At 37.6% G+C, this 24985-nt stretch overlaps 1 protein-coding gene across 1 annotated transcript in view; it reads right to left on the minus strand.

Annotated features, from left to right (window-relative positions):
* Dhc98D (Dynein heavy chain at 89D) overlaps positions 1-24985 on the minus strand; it is a 971787-nt gene that overhangs the window by 455870 nt on the left and 490932 nt on the right. Inside the window, exons 33-34 of the mRNA XM_090387912.1 lie at positions 12659-12987; positions 3955-4152 (exon numbers count right to left, since the gene is read on the minus strand). Coding sequence (XP_090244038.1) covers positions 3955-4152; positions 12659-12987 — 527 coding nt within the window. The remainder of the gene's footprint in view (positions 1-3954; positions 4153-12658; positions 12988-24985) is intronic.

A 24985-nucleotide genomic window follows, 5' to 3' on the forward strand; every position in this document is an offset into this window, starting at 1 on the left:
TATAATTATTTTGCATCTACATTCACACATGAGGAGTTATTCAAGAAAGAGAAGGACAGATGTTTCTCAATTCTAATTTATTTAACTCTAGCAGAGAGTTAAATGATTTTGTAATAACTGAAAGCAAAGTGGAGGAGGTATTGTTGAAATTAAACATAAGAAAGATACCTGGGGTGAATGGAATCTATCCAGTTATATTAAAGGACATGGCAAAGGAAGTAAATGAACCCTTAGCCATAATTATGAGAGCATTCTTGAACTCAGGGTAAGTCCCCACGAACTGGGGTTGTGCAAATGTATCTCCAATTCACAAAGGGGGATCAAAGGGTGACATGAGTAATTACAGACCTGTAAGTTTTGACTTTTGTTCCAGGGAAAATAATGGAGTCCCTCGTTAAAGAACCATTGCAGGATCATCTAGACAAGACAGCAATAATAATTCAGACACAGCATGTGTTTGTTAAGGGGAAGTCTTTTGTGGCCAATTTGATTGGATATTATGATGTGGTGACAAAGGAACTGAATGCAAAAAATTATTTTTGATATCATATACTTGGATTTCAGGAAAGCTTTTGATACTGTTGCACATGGACGACTACTGTAAAAATTGGAGCAGTATGGCATTAAGGGTAAGTTGCTACAATGGATAAAAGGATGGTTGAGTGGGAGAAGACAGAGAGTGGTAATCAATGAACACTGCTTTTAGTGGACTAATTGTTTTCGGCTATTGTTGTTTATATTTATCAATGATATTAATGAAGATATATCAAGCTTAATATCAAAGTTGCAGATGATAAAAAGGTTGCAGGGTTGTTAATAACAATAATGAGAGTATGCTTCTACAGTAGGATCTGGAGAAGTTGCACATGGGCTGAGAAGTGGCAACTGAAGTTTAACATTCACAAATACAAAGTACTGCTTATTGGTAGCACTTAATCCCAGAGAAGTGAAACAACTGGGTGGTGTTAAACTCAGGGTAGTGAAGAATGAAAGAGATATGTGGGTAATTACGTAGTCAGATATGAAGTTTTCTGAGCAGGGCAGACAGGCTTCGAGAGTAGGTCATGGGGGTCTTGTCAATGATATACAGTTATATGGCTAGCAATGATAAGGAGGTGATTATCCCCTTGTATAAGGCAATGGTCAGGCCACACCTTGAGTACTGCATACAGGTCTGGAAGCTTCATGTAGCTTCATGCCTAATGTAGTACTAACAGGAAGGATGTAGAGTTTTAGAAGTAGTACAGAGAAGGGCAACAAGACTGGTGAGGGGACAAAGGGGGTGCTCTTATGTAGAAAGGCTTAAGTTCTACAAATTGCAATGTCTAGAGAGTAGGCACCTGCGAGGTGGTCTGATCGAAGGCCTTGAATGTATTGAGCAGGCTCAATGCTGTTGGGATTCTTCCTTTTGCTCAAATTACAAACCTGAAGGGGAATAGATTCAAACTGAAGAAAGACAGTTGTCGAAGATATGTGCAGAAAAAAAAAAAAAAAGTAAAGTGCAGCCATTATCAACCCACTGCAGGATGGAAGCCTCCTCAGCAATTCATGCTGAGGGAAATCTGTCTTTATCCAGTGGGTAGTTGATTGCTGGATCAAACTTCTATCTGTTGTTATGGAAGTCAAAAGCTTAAATAAACTTATAGAAAAAGTGGGCTAACTTTTGAAGAGAATAGATGGGTGAAATATGAGTTTTTTTTTTTTTTTTCGTTGATGCTGTATAAGCTTGCTTTCTTGCATCATATGTCTCCACTAATGGCAGTGCTAACATTATAATGTCCAACGTCGTTGGTCCTGGCTATTTTTCTTATTAATCTAATGCAATTTTACGTTCAGTATAACGACTCTGAAAATAAAAGGATTTCTCTATAATGACCATAAATTTCTACCTCTTAATCTGAATTTTTACTTTTTTATTACAATATTCGCATTTAAAAATGGCAGAACAAATCAAATATGTTGAACTAATTGCAGCCTATCCATGCTCTTTTCCTGCAGTGCAGTAATGAAATGAACATTGGCTAGAAGTTAGTTAGAGTGTATGTTTATTGGTATCACTCCAAGAAAGTGGATAGCTCAGGGTTCATCATGGAACAGGTAAATACATGGGCTGCATTAGGGTAAGAAAAAATAGGTGCATGTAAATTTGCATGTACACCAATGCTAGGAGTATAGTAAATAAATTTGAAGTGATGGTCAAGACATCAAAGGTGGATATCGTTGGGATATCAGAGACGTGGTGTCACACAGGTATAAGGAATGCAGAATTGGAATTTGGGGAGTACAATGTGTACAGAAAGGATAGTCAGGATAAGAAAGGAGGAGAGATTATAGTGTTAGTTGGGAAACATAAAATCTAAGAAAGTGCATCCAGTTGACACAGATGGACAGTGCAACGTTGAGCCACATAAGTGTGACATAAGAACTGAAAAAGCAAAGTTGAGAGTAGGTGTGTATTATAGGCCAATTTATTCTGATGAGTACAATGAACAGTTGTACAGAGAAGTAGAGTGGGCCATTAAATCAGAATGTCTTATAACAGAGATTTTAACTTTGAGATATTGACTGGTTAGGTCACTCGCATACTAGCACTTTTCTGGATTTACTGGATGATTGTTTTCACAGCAGCATGTTTGACAGACTACCAGAGGGAGTAATACTCTTGATCTGATTATAATCAGATAACTATTGGCAGTGATTTGAAATGAGATGTCTAAGGAAAATCAATAAAACAAATTGGAGAGAACATAAAACTAATTAACAAGTAAGGATAGATCTAAATTTTGAATGCAGAATAATAGAGCAGATCTACAAAAAAACAACTTCAGTGGTTTGGACATTTGAACCAGATGAAACAACACAGGCTGCCTAATGTAGTACTGACAAGAAGAATTGGAGATAAGAGCCCACCAGGAAGACCCAAAAGAGAATGGCTCCAATGCTTAAAGGAAAACACAGGCTTTCAGAGTTATCAACAAATGATTCAAGATTGAAGAGATCGACAATAATGGAGGACGATATTTAAATAGGGACTCAAGCCTTGCCAAACAGAAGAGTAGAATGATGATGAGTGATTATTTGTGCATTAAGAATTTGCAGATAAAGGAACCACTATGTTGCAGTGATCAGAGTGCACTGATGTGGGATTTACTTAAAGATGTAATTATCATTGGGGTAAATAGAAGGGGTTAGTATCAGCATTGGCATTAGTAGGGGCATATGATGAAAGAAAGCAAGCCTATATAGCAACGTTTCCCAAACTGTTCCGCGGAACACTAGTGTTCTGTGAAAAATTGTAAATAATAATTATAAAAATAAAATAAAATAAATAAATTTTGCATATTTGTAGTGCACACCACTTTTGTTTCATTATAATTTGTAACATTTTTTTTTTCAGTTATTAATATGCTGGTACAAAAGGGTTTAGAATTAAACCTCCTCTCTACATTTCCAATATTTCTGAACATATTTCTTTATAAACAAAAATTTCCTAATAAATGAAATTGATTATCATACTCAAATCTAAATGTGGTCAACTTTCTTTTAAGAAATTAACATTACAAACCTATGTGAGTTTGATGACAAACAATGCAGAGCAAAAGATAAAAGAAAGAAGTCTCATTTGTTAGCACTGCTATATATGTATATCTTAGCCCTTGTTTTGTTTGTTATGTTTGTTATTTGGTTTTTAGGAGCATTAGCAACTGAGGCCATATTGCTCCGGGATATGCGGTGGTCATTCCCTGACCGTTCCGCATCCTCCATATTTGGTGGTGACCGGCTCGAACCCCGGTCTAATCAAGAAGCATATGCTAAGCACTGCTGCTCCTTCCCACCTGGCTACAGAGGCGCCTATCTTAGCCCTTACACGATACAATATGCACCATGTAATAAATTGATTCTGACAGCACATTTAGATTTCTATTACATTCTAAAAGTTCTAATGAAAATTACCTGTGCAGTGTTAAACCCATCTTTTTCCATGAGAAGCTGCAAATATTTATTAATAAAATCCAAATAGCTTTTAGGACTAACAAAGTTTTGTCGCCTTAGTTGTTGTTGAAACTTCACACTATATTCAGATACTGTCTGATGGACTCTTACAATATGATCAATAACAGGCTCTTTGTATGTTTCTGGAATTTGTTGGTTCTATAAAAATATATTAAATTTAATGAATCAGTTTATAAAATAATTACTTTATTGTGAAAAAAATTATTGTGCTATCATCATTCTTTTAATATGAATAATAAATGGCATTTTAAATGTAGACCTTTGACTATAAGCAAGATGGAAATGTAGACCTTGACTATAAGATGGAAATGTCACTCTATTTCTGGGTTACTTAAATTTATTTATATTTCTAAATATTTATGATCATATAATATATACAGATATCTATAGGTGTTTTTTTTGCGGTGTGGGAGGACTTGGAGTATAGAATCTCTGAATTGGAACCAAAACCTTCTATGGAACAAGGAGAAAAAAAAAAGTTGTAAATTTGGTGTTGATCTAACTTTTACTTCTCGTGTAGTGTCAGAATCATATCTAAATTTACATGAAGACACCAATTTTTGTGGGGGGAGGGGAAGGAATGGTATGGTACGGAATAAAAATTGGACTTAGTGCTTCTGAGGAGAGAGGAAAAAAAAAACCTGAAAATTTTATCAATATGACTTTTCTTTAAAGTAATGCTTGTACATCTGAAACTATACATATACAGATTTCTGTAGGGAAGAGGAGGATTTTTTCAAATGGGATTGCCTAAAAGTTCTAGTCTATTCAATTGCAGTTGGCAATAAGGAAAGTCTTTGAAAGCAGGCAGTTACAAAATCAAGAAGACTCTGATAATTTTAAGTATGTTTGACAATCAATGCAAAGAAATTTTAACACCTATACTGCTAATGAAGGAGGCTATTTTGAACATCTATACTGCATTTTAACACCTATACTGCTAACTCCGTAGTCGAGTGGTCAGGAGCGGGAGTGCAGTAGCACATGCTCCTTGAGTAGACCGGGGTTCAAGCTCCTGACTGCTAAATATGGTCGATCTGCCAACCCGCACTGGACCAGCGTGGCAGATTATGGTCCATTTCCCTCAACATGAATTGTTGAGGAGGCTTCCATCCTGCAGTGGGTTGATAATGGCTGTTTTTTTTTTTTTTTTTACTGCTAATGAAGGAGGGTATTTTGAACTGCTGTGTTACGGAAGGGTTCACAAAGTATTGTGACATGGTCATTACTTGGTAAGGAAGCATTAGTATTAGTACTGGTATTAGTATTAGTACTTTATAATTAATATTAGAATTAATATTAATTATAAAGCAAGGAAGAAATAAGTTTTTGCTGCAATGGCCAAAAAAATAAAATAAAATAATAAGAACCAACAATAATCTAAAAAAAAAATTCAAATCAAAAAGTAATAAAATAAAAAGGAAGATATAAAAAAATAAAAGGAGTTATATAAAAAGATGATGGCAAAATAGAGTAATTATATGTTTCCCTTCTCACATAAGTAATTATCCAGTTGTCTTTTGAATGCCTTCAAACTGACAGCCTCAATTACACGTGGAGGTAACTTGTTCAGGTAATCAACAACTCGTTGGCTAAAACTTCACATAATCCAATTTTCCAGATCCATATGTTCATATGAACTTTTCTCTACTCAGATATATTAGTACAACTCCTATTAGTATTAGAAGTGAAAAATGATGCAAGAAAACAAGCTTCAAGCATCAGCCAAAAAAGAACAGCAACAAAAATAACACTTTCTATATGACCTGTCCATCACCCCTCTAATCTCTCTCTCTCTCTCTCTCTCTCTCTCTCTCTATTTTTTCTTTCTTTCTCTCAGTCTTTTCTTCTCTTTATTTTCTATCTAACTTTCCTCGAATTCATATAACCTACCCACTTCACAATATCAGAAGAAAGTTTGTTACCCACTGGCTGAAGGCAAAATTTTCACAATCTATACTGTAACCATCCTTCTCAATTTGTTTATGCTCCCTCATGTGTCAGAAGTCTGATCAAGAGAAAGGATGCCAATAACAATGAACTTATATAATCCATTCAAACTCATAAACACCTCAATCAGGTCAATTCTTAATCTCCAAATGCTGCAATTTGTAGGAAGCCTTTCTTCATAAGAGCAACCTCTTCTTTTCTCCTTACTAATCTCATTGCTTTTCTCTGCACAAGTTTCAACAGATTCACATCCTTTCTAAAGCGGGGATTCCCGACCTGTATCCCGACCTGATATAAAGAATTTTCCCTGTTGGCAAAATTCTTTATATCAGGAGTGGCCAACTTAATTTTTGATGCGATCTACTTTTTTCCTTCAAAATGTGCCGCGATCTACCATCTCAAAAATTTCATTGCACAAGGTGCACAAATCGAGGGATGACTGTATATTTAAAATTCGTCGTGATCGACTAAAATTAAATCCATGATCAACTTGTTGGTCACCCCTGCTCTATATCAATGAAAAAACCACTAAAGCTGTCCTAGCAGCACATCTGCACTGCTCAGAGAAATTCATATCTGACTCCACAATACTCCAGGTAGCAGAAAATTAAAATTTTCCACTACCCTGAGTGTTATTTTCCACTACCCAGATTAACATACGGGATTACTGCTAACCATATGCAATATCTTGCATTTGTCACTGTTAAACTTCAATTGTCATTTCTCAGCCATCTACCTAATCTATCTACATCTTGTTGCAATAGCATACCCTGATTACTGTTACTAAATATCCTGCCAAACTGAAAATCTTCCAATAAACTGCATACTTAGAAATTAATCGTGATATGCCTCCATCAATAAATACAGAAAACAAAAATAGGCCCAGCACTGAACCCTGGGGATGTCCACTAATGATAGTGCCCACTAATAGTCACTCTTTGTCTTCTCTCACCCCAATCGTCCCTTTATTCCTAACAGTAACTTTTGCTAATGTTACACTGTCCAATATTTACAGCAGTCTTTTATGAAGAACAGTGTTAAAAGTTTTTTTGTATCCAATCAGATTGGTCAGAAAAGATTGCCCTTAACAAATCTATGTTGTGACTGTAGATAACTACATGCCTTGCTAGATGTTCCTGCATTATTTCTTTTTATGAAGTGACTCATTTATTTCCCTGGAACAGAAGTTAAGCTAACAGGTGTCTAATTTCTTATTTCACCCTTTAATCCCAGTCTTTTTTGAAAATTGTGGATATCTTTGCACTTCTCCAGGCCACAGGGACCTCCACTCAATTCATGGATGTGTTCATAATTGTAACTAAGGGTTTGCTTATCTCCTTTGCTGTCTCCATTAATATAATTGGATAGATCCCATCTACCCCAGATGGGCCATTTTTATGTTTATCTTCATCAATTTCTCTTCCGCTTTATTCTAAGTTATCACAAAATCATTTAGCTCCCTTGTAGATTTTGATAAATGACTGGTATCCCTTGTAAAAAATGCCTCCTGTATGAATGGAGATGTAAAATACCTATTCAGTCCAACAGAAACCTGAACAGCATCATCAACAGTTAATCCATTCATATCCAGAGGACAAATATGACTCATTCCCATCTTTCTAATGTTTACATAAGTAAACAGGTTTTTAGCATTAATAGAGGCATATGATGCAAGAAAGCAAGCTTATATAGCTTTCTTTCTTTTTGTTTGATTTTTGATGCCAAGTCATAGTTTCATGATCAGTCGGAGGACATTAATGTTAGCATTAGTAGAGCATATGATGCAAGAAAGCAAGCTTATATAGCATAGACCAAAAAAAAAAAAAAACCCACCCTTCTCATTTCATCCATCCATTCACTCCAAATGTTTGTCTAGTTCTCCCTTGAACTTATTTAAGTTGCTGACCTCCACTATAACAGATGGAAGTTTGTTTCAACTATCAACCACCCGCAGGCTAAAGGCGAATTTCCGCACATCTATTCTACAATTGTCTTTCCTCAATTTGAATTTATGCCCGCTCAGGTGAGTAATCTGAGCAAGAGGAAGAATCCCATTAGCATTGAGCTTGCTCAATCCATTCAAGGCCTTATACACCTCAATTAGATCACCTCGTAGGTACTTGATCTCCAGACACTGCAATTTGCAGAACTTAACCTTTTATTCCACTCACGAATCTCGTTGCCATTCTCTGTATTATTCCAGCAGCTCTACATCCTTCCTAAAGTAAGGCCACCAGACCTGTATGGAGTACTCAAGGTGTGGCCTGACTATTGCCTTATACAAGGGGACAATCACCTCCTTATCCCTGCTAGCAAAATTCCTGTGTATCATTGACAAGACCCCACGAGCTGCTCCTGGCTGTCTGCACTGCTCAGAAAGTTTCATATCTGAATGGAACAACCCTAGGTCCTTTTTATTCTCCACTACCCTGAATGTAGTACCACCCAGTTGATACGTTACTCTGGGGTTACTGTTACCCATATGCAGTACTTTACATTTATCAATGTGAAACTTCAGTTGCCACCTCTCAGTCCATCTGCTCAACTTTTCCAGATCCTGTTGTAGTAGTGTACTATCATTACTGTCATTAACAACCCTGCCAACCTTCATATCATCTTCAAACTTAGACATTAACCCTGATATACCCTCATCTTTCATTTTGCCACCTGGTAAATCATGTTAGATGTTTTTATACTCACAGATGTGGAGTCAAGTGTCTTGAAACACCTGCCGCATTTCTAATGCCAAATAACATACAAATGTAACTTATTTGCATTTGTATACTGAGCATCGTGAAAGCTTGCTCCTGTGTTTGCTGTTTGTCGTAAAACGAGACCTCCGTAGCGGAGTGGTCAGGAGTGGGAGTGCAGTAGCACACGCGGTAGACTGGGGTTAAAGCCCCTGACTGCTAAATACGGTCGATCTGCCAACCTGCACTGGATGAGTTGCACAAATGTGAATAGGTTACATATAAATGCAACCTATTCGCATTTGCCTACTGAGCATCGTGAAAGCTTGTTCCTGTGCTTGGTATTTGTTGTATGTAATATTTATCTTGCATTTCAACCCCTAAAAAGGTCAGGTAAATGAAAACGAGTTGTTTTAACAGTGGAAAAGTAACTGTAAATTATTAAAAGACATGAAAAAGGTGAAAGTGTTTCAAAGCTTGCAGACGAATTTGGAATTGGCCAACAAACTGTATGGGACATCATTAAAAACTAGACCGACATAAATAAATTTGTTTCTGAATAAGACACATCTGCTTGTGCTTCAGAAAGAATCACTGAAAGGTACTATAAATGTGCTACAAAACAACTTGAAAGTGTATGATTAAGTGGTTTTTACAACAAAGAGCTGAAGGAACTCCAATATCTGGACCAATGATTTTAAGCAATGCAAAATATTTTTTTTTTGGCAAATTAGAAATGTCTGGAACACCTACATTTTCATCTGGCTGGTTGAAACGATTTAAAGACTGGCATGGTATAATAGAGTTAGAGATATAGGGTGAAAAGCTCACCTTATCAGTGCAGATAACAGGGGAGCAACTTTATTCTGTGATGAATTCACTACAATTATTAAAGGAAAGGGTTTTGTTTCATCGCAAATTTACAATGCAGACAAGATGAGACTTTATTGGTGAGTAAATTCCCAATCACGTTGACATCTGTACAAGAAAGAAATGCACCAGGATATAAAATTAGCAAAGACGGGATAACAATTTTATTCTGCACAAATGCTTCAGGGGATGACAAATTAAAATTACAGTAGTAGGAAAATCAAAATCTCCTAGAAGTTTAAAGGACACAACTAATATTCCAACAGATCATTATAATTACTGACCTGCAAGGATCACTAGGGATATATTCAAAAAGTGGTGGCCAGATCAATTGGTTCCTCACATTAAAAAATTTGTCTCCCACAAAGCAATTTTGTTATTAGATAATGCTCCATTCCATCCTCCATTGGGAAAATTATCTGCAGAAAATGGTGATATTGTCGGCATTTATCTTCCACCCAACTTAGCATCACTTGTACAACCTATGGACCAGAGGGTGACTGAGAGAATGAAATGAAAGTACGAAAGACCTTGATGATGGACTTTATCACTGAGGAAAAGAATCCTCTTATTTTGGAAGTCACTAACAATTAAAGATGCTATCTATAACATTTCTACTGCATGGGTGGAATTTAAAAGCAAAACAGTTATAAAATTGTTCAAAAAAATATTTCCCGATGACTTTGTAATTGCCAAAAATAACTTGGAAGTGGGAGACTCAAATAATACTGCAGAAATTGTTACTGATGTTTTAAACTCAGTTCAAAATATTGAAGGATGCAAAGTTGACAAGGCAAGTTTTAACAATTGTTAAATATGGACAAAAATGAACCTGGCTACAAAAAATGATCGACAATGACTTAATCCAAAGTGTGCAAGAACCTACAGCAGGATCTGACAAGGACGATGATGAGGAACTACAGCAAGCTTACAAAGTAAGTTGTAATGAATCCCTAACAGCTGCAGAGACATTAATTAAATTTGTGGAAAGTCAAGATGACGTAGATTATATTGAAATTTTGCAAATTCGTGAACACATAAGAAAAATAAAATAAAAAATAATGCTATGAAAAAAAAACAATAAAAATCACAGAATTTCTATCAAAATGAATAAAATATTATTGTTGTTGTTATAAGTATCAACTATGATAAATATCTGTGAAATATTTTTGGTGATCTAAAAGTGATAGTACTTCTTGGGGTGCAACTAGGTTTTGCAAAATATTGTAACTTTTGTATGAGTGGAACAGCCAACCAAAAGACAGGCATTACATGATAGGTAGGTCGTTATAATTCAGTGAACACTGAGTGTATAATAAAAACTGCAAAAGAAGGAATGAACAAATCTACAGTATACATAAAAAATTAAAAAAAAAACTGTTGTATAACACATAACCTCAGTGCTCGGTGTCCTTATCAAGAGTCAGCCACCAAAATTGTGAGAAAAGATGGCAATATGTAGACCTCTTTTCTGACATAAATGTTATGCAAGTAAATAATAATTAAAATTTGAATTCAGAATTTAGCAAATAAGGAAGGTTAAGGCCAAAAACCCTTAAGAAAGAAATTACTTTTAATAAAAAGCAGAATAAGTAAAGGTAAATGAAAATAGCTGTTTATAAGGTCAAATATACATCTGAAAACATGGAAAAATTATTGGTATCTAAACTAAGACTTATAACAACCTCATGCAGAGAAAATAGGAGGAATCAATAAATTTTATGAGAAAAGAGAAATAAGTTGTGTTGTATTTGTTAGCAATTACTTTAAAATTTTATTTAATGTACTATATATAGAAAATCTCAATTAAACAGACTGTATGGAGAGGAACCCTGTTTTAAATCTCTCCATTAACATGTTCATGATTTCACTACCTTCCAAAAAAACAAGTATTTGAACACATGTCAGTTAAACACTGATATCAATGGCACTCACTTCAACAGCATGTTGATTCCCCTTTGACCACCGCAATGTACACCCCCCCCCTCCAGGTAGATTTTACACAAACAAATGAAAGGCTACAATGGTTATAATCCTCCAATCTTTCTCTGGAACAGTGACCAGCTGAGCTACCAATCTTTAGGTGGTAGATGACTTTCATCAACCGGTGAAATACCACCACTTTGCTTATTGGAGGCTTGAAGTGGTGAAACCCATGTTTAGTCTCTAGAGCAAAGTTTCCGGCATCCCCCTCCCCCCATACTTCTCCTTCAACCCATGCATGGTACTAAGTACTATAGGTTTTGATACCTTTCGTGTTTGGGGTTTTCATAAAAAAAAAAAAAAAAAAAAAAATGTGGGAAGTGTTGTTTCTAGATCTCCTCACATCCTAGTTCATCCCACAGATGTTCCACAGTGTTCAAATTTGGACTGTAAACCAGCTGTTCTAACTTTTGTAAATTCTTACCATGAACCATTATCAAAAAAATACTGGCAGTATGGCATGGGACATTATCTTGTTGGAACAACTATGGGTCTCAACCATAGGACTACTGCATCATAGGGAGCATGGAATTGTCTAAAATGTTAAGGTAGGCATAATCATTTAGGTTTTCTGCACAACCACCAAAAGTTCTAGGCCATACCATGAGACACAATTCCACACCATAAACCCACCTCCTCTGCACTTATTGTGCCAACAGTGAAGCAAGTGTGACAATGTGACCTTTCTATTTAAATGTGATTAGAATAAGGTGTAGTGAGATTCACCACTCCACACAACAACCATTTGCTACTCTATGGATCAATTATGGCATTCATTGCACCATGGTGCAATGAATGCCATAATTGGTCCACTAATCAGCAAGAATGCTGATTAAATCACTAATCAGCAAGAATGCTGATTAGTGATTTAGCTTATAGATGCTGCTTTCCCATGAAAACTGAGGATGGGGAACTCCATAAATAGACTGTTTATACAGACTGACCTCAACCCCTGTTGACCTTTAAATTCTTCATTGATCTTTTTCAGGAATGTGTGAAAGACTAACCTTCTCAGTAACTTCCCTGGTCATGTGAAGTGAACTTCCAGCTTCTTTGCATGAGTGAAAATTTTAGATATGACTATCACACAACACATTTGAAAAGCACAGTACAAAATATTTTAAAGGATTTAATATTGTATTTTAAATTACCTCTGCTAAAAATACTCGTGCCACAACATTAAGAGCTTGTTCTGGCCAGGGAGTAAACCAGTCAATGGTAGTGCTATTAACCAATCCTGGAAAATTTCGACATCGTGTGCGCAGTATATCACCAACAGGAGACATTGAAAGAACAACATGTAAATTGCCAGCACATCTACTCACGAAATATTGCCAAACATCTTCCTTTGTTACCTGACCACCAGCACTGCGCAGGGCATCATTCCATAGTTGATTCAAAATACCTTCTTTCTCATCATCTGGATAAAGTGCAGGAACCATTCCAGCAGTTAATATGTTATTAATCAATTCCAAGAAGCCTTTAGAAAACAAAAAATGAAATAATTTAACATATAATTTGCATTATTATATTCTTAAACAAATTTTAACTCATTACGACAAATATAATAACAATTTAAAAAAAACTCATAGTGCTATGAGTGATGCAATAGTGGAGTTAATGAAATAATCAAATGCTAAAAAGGGTTTAGGGCTGAAAACCTCAGACTACAGGAAATTTACTAGATGGAACAAGTTTTACTAGGAACTAAAATGATGCTTTGCACTAACTTCTTAATCTGACATAATAAAATTAATTAATTATTATATTTTATTATAATAAATTAATCATGTTGTTCCTACCTTTATCCATTTTTGTCAACTAATAAAGAATTACAATATTGGGCATGTTTCTGAGAAAAGCTTCAATTATAGGCTTACATAAAAGACTGAATTAAGGCACATTAATAATAACAAATTTTAATATTCCTGACCTGCCAACTGATGAAAATGGAAAACACAAGTCTTTTCACATTACCTTAGTTTTTTCATACTAGTTAACACATCATTCAAAAGTTGCCTTACTATTTCACTATTTGAAAAATAAACAGAATTTTATAAAATGGGAAGAATTGTTTAAGTTAAATGAGATACTAATGCCTGAAAATGTAGTTTTTGTTGAGAGCAAACATCCCATATAATCAGAAGTTTAAATTGTGGAAGTATATATGAGGTGCGAGCCAAAAATTTGTAGTTGATTCAACATAAAAAGGGTAGGTTCATCATAATCACGGGTCAGTAGTGTTCTCTTCAAAATGGTCTCTTTGGAGTTAATACACCAAGTCCAGCATTTCTACAGCTGCCAGAAACACTATTAGAACTTTTGTTTTCAGAATAATGTTTAGTGTTGCCTGTGACTCTTTCTGGATAACTGTGATCAAATCTCTATCCTTTGATTTCAGGGAATAAGAAGTTGCAGGAGACCAGGTGAGAGAAATGTTTGGGATGGGAAACCTAAGCTAAGTTGATCTTGTTCAAACACTGCTGTACAGAGGGAGTGTATGCTATGTGCAGTGGTGGAATAATACGAATTCCATAATTTTTCACATTACAGAAGTTGGAATATGGACTTGTAAGTCTGACTTCTGTGACAGAACAAAAAATATGGAATTCATGATTAAGGATGCGGTGCAGGGTAACCTGCTCTACATCCTTAATCATAAATTCCATATCCAAAAATACCTCCCCCATTAGCTGTGATATTATCTGGTAAGGTATTATGAGGTAGGAATAACTTTTATATAATTTACTTAGATTTTTAGAAAGGATTTTGACAAGGCCTCACAGAAATGTCTTGTGCCTAATTAGAGATAAGGCATTTGCTACAATTCTCTAACTTATGCACAAGACAGATAACAGAGTGGTTAACTAGTTGAGGGAAAAGGGTGGTGGTTATTGGTGGACTGTGAATAAGCTAATGTTTTTGAGTGGTATTCCTCAGGATTCTATGCTATGGCTTTTGCTTTTTCCAAATTTCATTAATGACACTGATAATGTATAATAAGTTTTGTATCAAAATTTGCTGAATGACAGTAAGTTGGGAAGGGTTGTTAATAGTTAAAACCAAGAAATGTTGCTACAACAAGCTTTAGACAAAAACTGGCTTTAAAGATGGCAACTAAACTTTGATGGCTAGTAAATGTAAGTTTCTGCGTTTGAGGTGCAGTAATCCCAAGTTAAGTTATTGATCACAGGTGGCACACTCAACACAGTTGAAGATGAAAAGGACCTGGAGTTATAATATAATCCGATATGGAATTCTTTCAAAAGTGTAGTAAGCAGTGTTGAATCCAGGTGAGTGACCAGGGGTGAGTTTTGACCCCAGTGGAATAAAATTTTTCCCCTGGCAAAAAATAGTAATTTTTATTTTAATATTTATTCAAAGACCTCAGATGATGAAATTTATGCCACATTTTCTGTTTAATTTTAATTGAAATTTCCTTCTTACTGCACTCTGTAGGGGCCATATTATCAGTTTACACAATGTTGTAATTATAAAACATGAATTCAATAAATTTATGTCAAATAAACACAATGCAAAAATTCACATCAACTCAGTGTGGTACGAATCTGTTGGTGAGATATCTGGTGATTGGGGTTCTGGTTAATGCTCTTGAGATTTGGTAGCTGATCACCCGGTGATCGGATATTGTCCAGGAAATTGATTGCAAACACTCAACAAGGGACCCCAAGTGCCCCTCATACATCAAAGCCAAGAGCATGTACCAAACTAGAACTGATTATGGGGACCTCAGATATTCAATACTACAGAGATGAAAATATTCCAGCATAATGCACAGAGGGCCAGGGCCGTGGCTGACCAGCTACACCTTAAAGCCGACCAAGAGAGTGCTGATATCCTGCTACTTCAGGAACCGTATGCACATTCCAAACAAGTAAGGGGGTTACCCACTTGCCTATAAACTAATCGAATGTGATGAGGGTACTCTCTGGATCACACAGCTTCATTGCATGATGAAGATCGCACAGCTGTGCACATGCTACCATAAATTACTTGCAACAGATTGTAATTTATCCTACGAAACCAGCTGATCATTGTGAGGGCAGACATGAACTGTCAGTCACTCGCATGGCACAGCACAACGGAGGACAGAAAAGGAACACACAATTGTTAGCTACTTGAAGACTTCCTAGCCACCTCGCTCTTCGTGATCATTAACTAGCTGCACAATCGGCCGCACACATCGACTGCCCATCCGTTGAGGTGTGAGGCCATATTGGCTGTGGCTATTGTAATTTCTATTTCTGCTTCCCAAAGCAGATGGCAGAAAGTGGGCAGATGGTGCAGCTAGTTAATGATCACGAAGAGCGAGGTGGCTAGGAAGTCTTCAAGTAGCTAACAATTGTGTGTTCCTTTTCTGTCCTCCGTTGTTCTGTGCCATGCGAGTGACTGACAGTTCATGTCTGCCCTCACAATGATCAGCTGGTTCGGTAGGATAAATTACAAGCTGTTGCAAGTAATTTATGGCAGCATGTGCACAGCTGTGCGATCTTCATTGCATGATGTCCAGGTTTCAGACCATTACCGTCGCCCAGAGAGTATCCTCATCACATTCGATTAGTTTATAGGTAAGTGGGCAACCCCCTTACTTGTTTGGAAAGTGCATACGGTTCCCAAAGTAGCAGGATATCAGCACTCTCTTGGTCGGCTTTAAGGTAGGAGACCGGCAGAATTGCTTAACAAGTACAGGTCACTGTTGAAAAAAAGCCGTGAAATAGGGTTGAATTTGAAAGTGTCTGCAATTCTGCCCAGACACGATTGGAGGGAGTATATGATGAGAGCCTTGTCGATCAATTCGGTCCTGGAAAGATTGTGCAAGGCTCAAGGGGTAGAATTTTTTTCAGCCTGGACTGTACTTGTTAACAGGAGAGATTGCTTCTACAGGGATGGGATACACTTAAATAGAAAGGGTGCAAGAATATTTGCTGATGCTATCGAGGCAGTGTTAGGTGGGTCGGAAAACTGCTAGCTTGGGGGGAGACAAAGACGAATAGATTAACAGTAGCCACTGGCAGAGGTGAAAGAGATTCTTGCACTGCTTCTATTGGAATGAGCAGAAGCCTGAAAAACAAGATGCAAGATATTTCAGAGACTGCTGGGAATCATTGCGGTACAAGTAAACACATGGGTTGTGTTAGGGTAGCTAAGAATAGAAATAGGTGCATGTATACTTGCATGTACACCAATGCTAGGAGTTTAGTAAATAAATTTGATGAATTTGAGGTATTGCTCAAAACATCAAAGGAAGATATTGTTGGGATATCAGAGACGTGGTGTCACACAGATATAAGGAATGCAGAACAGGAATTTGGGGAGTACAACGTCTACAGAAAGGATAGACTGGATAGGAAGGGAGGAGGGGGTTATGCTATTAGTTAAGAAATACATAAAATCCAAGGAAGTGAAGCCAGTGGACATCGCTGGACAGTGCAGTGTCGAGTCAGTTTGGTGTGACATAAGCATTGGGAGATCAAAATTGAGAGTAGGAGTGTGCTATAGGCCTAATGACTCTGATGAGTACAATAAGAAACTGTACAGGGAAATAGAGTGGACCAGTAAATCAGAGAGTCTTATAATGGGAGATTTTAATTTCCCAGATATTGACTGGAATTGGGGGGCTGGTCACTCACACACTAGCAAGGCTTTTGTGGATTTATTGGATGATTGCTTTCTACATCAGCATGTTCGGGAGGCAACTAGAGGGAGGAATACTCTTGATTTGATTATCAGCAGTGATTCTTCATGCATTAAGAATCTGCAGATAAATGAACCATTAGGTGGCAGTGATCACAGTGTTCTGAAGAAGGAGTTACTCAAACAGGTAACTACCATTAGGGGTAAAGGGAAGGGGCATTGCTTTCGTAAAGGCGACTACGATGGACTGAGACAGTATTAAAATTCTATACTGTGGGACCAACTGATGGTGTTACCAACAGCAAATGCAAAATGGGAAGCATTCAAAGAACTTATCTTGGAAGCTACTAGGCTTTACATACCAACTAAGAAATATTGTTCAAGGTTTAGGCCTAAATGGATGTCAGATGAACTGATGAGGCATATGGCAGAGAAGAAACATGCATGGAATACATACAAATTAACACATGACACAGAAGCCTATGATAGATACAAGTTGATCCGCAACCAAGTTACAAAGGAGGTTAGGCAGGCGAAGGCAGATTACGAGAAATCTTTGGCAAGGGATGCAAAGAAAAATAGCAAAGAGTTCTTTACTTATGTAAACTCTAGAAGGAAGGGGATGAATCAGATTGGTCCACTTGATATCGATGGGTCAACTGTTGATGATCCTGCTCAGGTAGCTAACAAACTAAATGAATATTTTGCATCGACATTCACACATGAAGAGTTATTTAGCGAGGGGAAAGCCAGAGGTGTATTCAACTCTAGCAGTAAGCTAGAACAGTAAAGTGGAGGAGAAATTGTTGAAGATAAACGCAAGAAAGGCACCCGGGGTGGATGGGATCTATCCAGTTATATTAAAGGAGGCAGCAGAGGAAGTAAGCAAACCCTTAGCCATAATTATGAGAGCTTCCTTGGACTCAGGGGAGGTACCCACAGACTGGAGATGTGCAAATGTGACCCCAATTCACAAAGGAGGATCAAAGGCTGACACAAGTAATTATAGACCTGTGAGTTTAACTTCTGTTCCAGGAAAATTAATGGAGGCACTAGTTAAAGAAGCACTGCAGGATCATTTAGACAAGACTTCAGTTATAGCTCGGACACAGCATGGTTTTGTTAAGGGGAAGTCTTGCCTGATTGGATACTATGATGCAGTCATAAAGGAACTGGATGCAGGGAATAACTTTGATATTATATACTTCGATCTTAGAAAGGCTTTTGATACTGTTGCACATGGAAGACTGCTGCACAAATTGGAGCAGTGTGACATTGGAGGCAAATTGCTGCTGTGGATAAAGGGGTGGCTGAGGGGGAGAAGACAGAGAGTGGTAATCAATGGACACTGCTCATCGTGGACTAATGTTATTAGTGGAGTCCCTCAGGGCTCAGTGTTGGGTCCATTATTGTTTTCTGTATTCATAAATGATACTGATGATGGTATATCAAGCTTAATGTCGAAGTTTGCAGACGATACAAAGGTAGGCAGGGTTGTCAAGGACACTACTGACACTATGCTGCTGCAACAGGATCTGGAAAGGTTGAGCAGATGGGCTGAGAGGTGGCAAATGAAGTTTAACATTGACAAATGTAAAGTACTACACATGGGAAACAGCAACCCCAGAGCAACGTATCAACTCTGTGGTACTACACTGACAGGGGTAGAGAATGAAAGGGACCTGGGGGGGTGGTTGTGCAGGCAGATATGAAGTTCTCTGAGCAGTGCAGACAGGCTGCAAGAGTAGCTCATGGTGTATTGTCAATGATATATAGGAATTTTTCTAGCAGGGATAAGGAGGTGATTATTCCCTTGTATAAGGCAATGGTCAGGCCAAACCTAGAGTATTGTATACAGGTCTGGAGGCCTCATTTCAAGAAGGATGTAGAGCTGCTGGAACGAATACAGAGAAGGGCAACAAGATTAGTGAATGGAACAAAGGGGTGCTCTTACGAAGAAAGGCTTAAGTTTTGCAAATTACAGTGTCTGGAGACTAGGCACCAGCGAGGTGATCTGATAGAGGTGTAAAAAGCCTTGAATGGTTTGAGCATGCTCAATGCTGATGGGATTCTTCCTCTCGCTCAGAATAATCACCTGAGAGGGCATAAATTCAAATTGAGGAAAGACAGATGTAGGATAGACGTGCGGAAATTTGCCTTTAGCCAGCGGGTGGTTGGTTGGTGGAACAGATTTCCATCCCTTGTCGTGGAAGTTGATAGCCTCAATAAGTTTAAGGCTCAGCTGGACAGGTATTTTGAACGAACAGAGGGGTGAAGTGGAAGTGGTGTTTTTTTTTTTTTTTTTTTTGGCTGATGCTGCATAAACTTGCTTTCTTGCATCAAATGCCTCTACTAATGCTAATGCTAATGCTAAAAATGCCATAACAACCACCAGCAACATAGTCATCAGGAAGAAGAATCCCAAGACAGGGGCAGTACCCTGGTGGAAGCAATCTGCGACAGGATGTGAACCAAACACGGAGGAGATTTCAACGTGCATATCAGGCTTGGCCGGAGCGGGAGGTAGCTGTACTACGGTAACAGTATAGGAAAGCCTGTAATCAATATACTGTGCTTATAAGAAAAATAAACCAGAAGTCCTGGGAGGAGCTCATCTCCACAGAAATAATGACCGGTGGGTGATAGTATACAGAATTACGAAAAATAAACTCCCAAGAGGAGAGGTAGTGTCATCAACCAAAACTCCCCAAGGAAATATGACAGCTCAGTCAATAACATCCTAGACACCATCTTCAAAACCCAGGTAATGCCAGGAACCCAAAGGCAGATGCAACTAAAAGCAGAAAATGAGACATATAACAACCAACAACTGAAAGCACCCTTCACTTTGGAGGAGCTCAACACCACTGTCTCTAAAATCAGAAGGAGGAAATCCCCAGGTCTAGACATTCTTGAACCTGAAATCATCAAGAAGACAATAAAATATACACCAGAACCTGTCCGGCACCTCTTTAACCACTGGCTACAAACAGGCCAATTCCCAATGGACCGGAAAACAGCAAAAGTCAGACTGATCCTCAAAAACCCGACCAAACCACAAGACCAGCCAAACACCTACAGGCCTATTACACTTCTTACTGTGCTTAGCAAGCTACTGGAACACCTCAATCCATCAACATATTGAAAGCCATTATAACTCAGCCGAACTTCAATCTCCAAACCAATATGCAATCTGCAAATGCTGCTCCACAAGCGATCATCACAGCTACAAAAAACATGGATAAAAAAAACCAACTTTTTAGTCATCTCCATTGACTTTGCCAGGGTATTTGACTCACTCTGGTGGTCAAGCATTCTCAGATGACTCCGCATTAGGGGAACGAGATTAGCTTGGTGCGGGCAACGTTTTTAAGGCTACAGCTAATAGAGAAGTTTTTCTTAAATTTTTATCATTTTTATTGACTAAATTGGCATATTAATTTATTTTCTAGAAGTAGCTTTATATTCCTCGTTACTATACTTAGTTTATTTTGAACTTTGATAGAGATTTTGTGGGTTATTACTTAGTATCAGTAAAACATCTACGGTTTGAAACTTGCCGCCACTGTGTAGTATCGATACAGAATAGCATTACATATATCTCAAACTTAATAGTATAAGGTAAAACTGGATAGCTTAATACATAGCACTGTAGTAGGAATCTGTTACTTAGTATAGTATTGGCAATTAAATTTATGAATCCTTTTAATTTTTATTGTTAATTAAATTGTATTTAAACAGAAATCATGCATCAGACTAGAACAGCAAAGCAACTTGCGCAAAAGTAGTGAAAGTGCTGTGGTTCATGGGAGAACCATAGAGGACGATTCTCCAATACACCACAGTCTAAAAAAATGTGCAAAATGCAACACAGCATAAGAGTGTGCCAGAGCACACTCTTATGCACCAGGCAACACAACAGCAAATTTCAGGGCAGAATGCGCTGGTCCCACAGGTGTTAATTATTATTGGTGACTCATTTGTCAGGGAAATGGGAAATACATTGGGCAAAAAAGGATTCGGATAGGTGGAATAGGACCAGGGTATGTTTGCCGGGGGCAAAATTGATGACGTTGTAGAGGAGATATCATCTTTTAAAGGCACAAAAGGTGATGTCGTTGTACACATTGGCACTAACGACATTAAGTGTAGGAGATCTGTGGATTTACTAAGCAAGTACAAGTCAATGCTGAAAAAAAGTCACAAGTTAGGGTAAACTTTAAAAGTGTCTGCAATCCTGCCCAGACACAATAGGAAGGAGTGTATAATGAGAGCCTTGTCAATCAATTCAGCCCAGGAGAGACTGTGCAGGGCTCATGGTGTTTTTCCTGAACATGGTCTCTACTTGTTAACAGAAGAGATTGCAAGATTGCTTTTACAGGAATGGGATACACTTAAATAGAAGGGGTGCAAGAATATTTGCTGATTCTATCGAGGCAAGTTAGGATCGGAAAACTACTAGTTTGGAGTGGGCTTCACAGATTAATAGATTAACAGTATCCGCAGGCAGAGGTGAAATTAATGATTCTCGCACTGCTTCTATTGGAATGAGCAGCAGCACGGAAAGCCAGTTGCTGGGGATTTCAGGAACTGCTGTAGGTCATGAAAGAAGTAAATACATGGGCTGTGTTAGAGTAACTTAAGAGTAAGAACAGGTTCATGTATACTTGCATTTACACCAATGCTCGGTGTATACTAAATAAATTTCATAAATTTGAAGTGCTGGTTAAGACATCCAAGGCCGATATTATTAGGATATCAGAGATGTGGTGCCACTCAGATATCAGGGATGCAGAACTGGAAGTTGGGGAGTACAATGTGCACAGAAATGACAGACAGCATAGGAATGGGTAAGGATTTATGCCATTACTTAAGAAATACATCAAATCTAAGGAAGTGCATCCAGTTGACATAGATGGACATAGATTGAATCAGTTTGGTGTGACATAAGCATTGGGAAAGCAAAAATGAGGGTAGGAGTTTGTTATAGGCCTAATGACTCTGATGAGTACAATGAACAATTATACAGAGAAATATAGAGTGGGCCAGAAAATCAGTCTTATAATGGGCGATTTTAACTTCCCAGATATAGACTAGAACTTGTAGGTTAGTCATTTGCACACTAGCAAAGCTTTTGTGCATTTATTGGATGACTGTTTTCTACAGCAGCATGTTAGAGAGGCATCAAGATAGAGAGTAACACTCTTGATATGATTAACAGTAGTGATTATTCATGCATTGAGAATTTACAGATAAAGGAACCACTAGGTGGCAGTGATCACATTTTACTATTGTGGGATTTACTTAAAAATGTAACTACAATCAGGGGTAAATGGAAGGGTTTTTGCTTATGTAAAGATGACTACAGCGGTCTCAGAGATTTTTGAGGTTCTCCACAGTGGGACCAACTGATAATGTTATCAACAGGAAATTCTAAATGGGAATCCTTGAAGGAATTCATTTTGGAAGCTACTAGGCTATTATTAATAATAATAATAATAATAATAATAATAATAATAATAATAATAATAAAGGTAGTAATTTTGGAAGTTATTAGGCTTTTTCTTGCTACTAAGAAATACTGCTGTAGGTTTAGGCCTAAATGGATGTCAAATAAACTAATAAGACTTGTGGCAGAGAAGAAAATTGCATGGGATGCACATAAATTGTCAGCGACACAGAAGCCTATGGTAGATACAAACTAATCTGTAATCAAGTCACAAAGGAGATTAGGCAAATGAAGGCAGGTTATGAAAAATCTTTGGCAAAGGATGCAAAGAAAAACAGCAAAGCCTTCTTTACTTATATAAACTCTAAAAGGAAGGGGATGAATCAGATTGGTCCACTTAATATCAATGTTGACTGTATTAGCATAAGTAGAGGCATATGACGCAAGAAAGCAAATTTATACAGAAAACAGAAATGTTTTCTGTATAAATTACAGAGCCAAAAAAAAAAAATAATATATATCCCATTTCAATGATCAGCAAACGTTTGACCCAAATGTTTGTCTAGTTCTCCCTGAATTTATTTAAGCTATCAACTTCCACAACAACAGATGGAAGTTTGTTCCAGTAATCAACTACCCACTGGCTATAGGAAAACTTCCACACATCACTTCTAACAACTGTCTTTCCTCAGTTTGAATATACGCCCCCTCAGGTTTGTAATCTGAGCAAGAGCACGAATCCCATCAGCACTGAGCCCGCTCAATCCATTCAAGGCATTATACACCTTAATCAGATCGCCTCGCAGATTCCTAGTGTCCAGAAGCTGCAATTTGCAGAACTCAAGCCTTTCTTCATAAGAGCACTGCTTTGTTCCCTTCACCAGTCTTGTTACCCTTCTCTGTACTCATTCTAGCAACCCTACATTCTTCCTAAAATGAGGCAACCAGACCTGTATGCGATACTCAAGGTGTGGCCTGACCATTGCCTTATACAAGGAAATAATCACCTTCTTATCCCTGCTCGCAAAATTAATGTATATCATTGACAAGACCCCATGACCTACCATGACAGAGCAGTGCAAACAGGCTGCCTACTCTGGTAGCCTGTTTGAACTACTCAGAAAAATATCATATATGACTGCACAATTACCTCCAAGTCTCTTTCATTCTCCACTACCTTGAGTGTAACACCAAATAGTTGGTACATTTCTCTGGGATTACTTCTACCAATATGCAGTACTTTGCATTTGTCAATGTTAAACTTCAGTTGAAACTTCGTAGCCCATCCACCCAACTTTTCCAGACCCTGTTGCAGCAGGATCTGTAACAGTAGTTACTTACAGAATACTGTAATTACTGTTATTAACAACCCTACCAACCTTTGTATTACCTGAAAACTTTGACATTAAGCTGGATATACCTTCATCAATATTATTGATAAATATAAAAAACAACAATGGGCCCAACACTGAACACTGAGGGACAACGCTAATAACATTAGTCCACGTACAGCAGTTCACACTGATCACCACTCTCTGTCTTCTCCAACACAACCATCCTTTTATCCATTCCAGCAACTTTCCCTTAATATCGTACTGCTCCAATTTGTACAGTAGTCTTCCATGTGAAACAGAATCAAAAGCTTTCCTGATATCCAAGTATATGATATCAAAATTGTTTTTTGCATACAGTGCCTTTGTGACCACATCATAGTATCCAATAAAAATGGTCAGACAAGACTTCCCCTCAACAAACCCATGTTCTGTCTGAATTATTACTGCTGCCTTGTCTTGATGATCCTGCAATGCATCTTTAACCAGTGACTCCATTATTTTCCTGGAACAGAAGTAAAACTAACAGGTCTGTAATTACTCATGTCACCCCTTTGAACCACCTTTGTGAATTGGAGATACACACCCATCCACCCCTGGTGCTTTTTTACATTTACCTTCAACAATTTCTCCTCCACTTTGTTCTCAGTTATTACAAAATCATTTAACTCTCTGTTAGAGTTTGATACACATCTGGCTATCTTTTCCTTGTATAACTCCGTAAGTGTGAATGTTGATGAAAAATACTTATTTAGTTCGTAGCTATCTGAGAATGATCATATACAATCAAACCATTGGTCCACTTGATAACAATGATATCAAGTGGACCAATCTGATTCATCCTCTTCCTAAAGAAGTCCTTGCTGTTTTTCTTAGCATCATTTGCCAAAGATTTTTCATATTCTGCCTTCGCTTGCCTAACCTCCTTTGTGACTTGAATACAGACTAGCTTGTATCTACCACAGGCTTCCGTGTCGCCTCACAGTTTAAGTGCATCCCATGCATTTTGCTTCTCTGCCACGAGTCTCATTAATTCATCTGAC

Source organism: Mastigoproctus giganteus, chromosome 2 (genome assembly GCF_048544385.1).
Source record: "Mastigoproctus giganteus isolate SK-2022 chromosome 2, ASM4854438v1, whole genome shotgun sequence".
NCBI classification, from domain to species: domain Eukaryota; kingdom Metazoa; phylum Arthropoda; class Arachnida; order Uropygi; family Thelyphonidae; genus Mastigoproctus; species Mastigoproctus giganteus.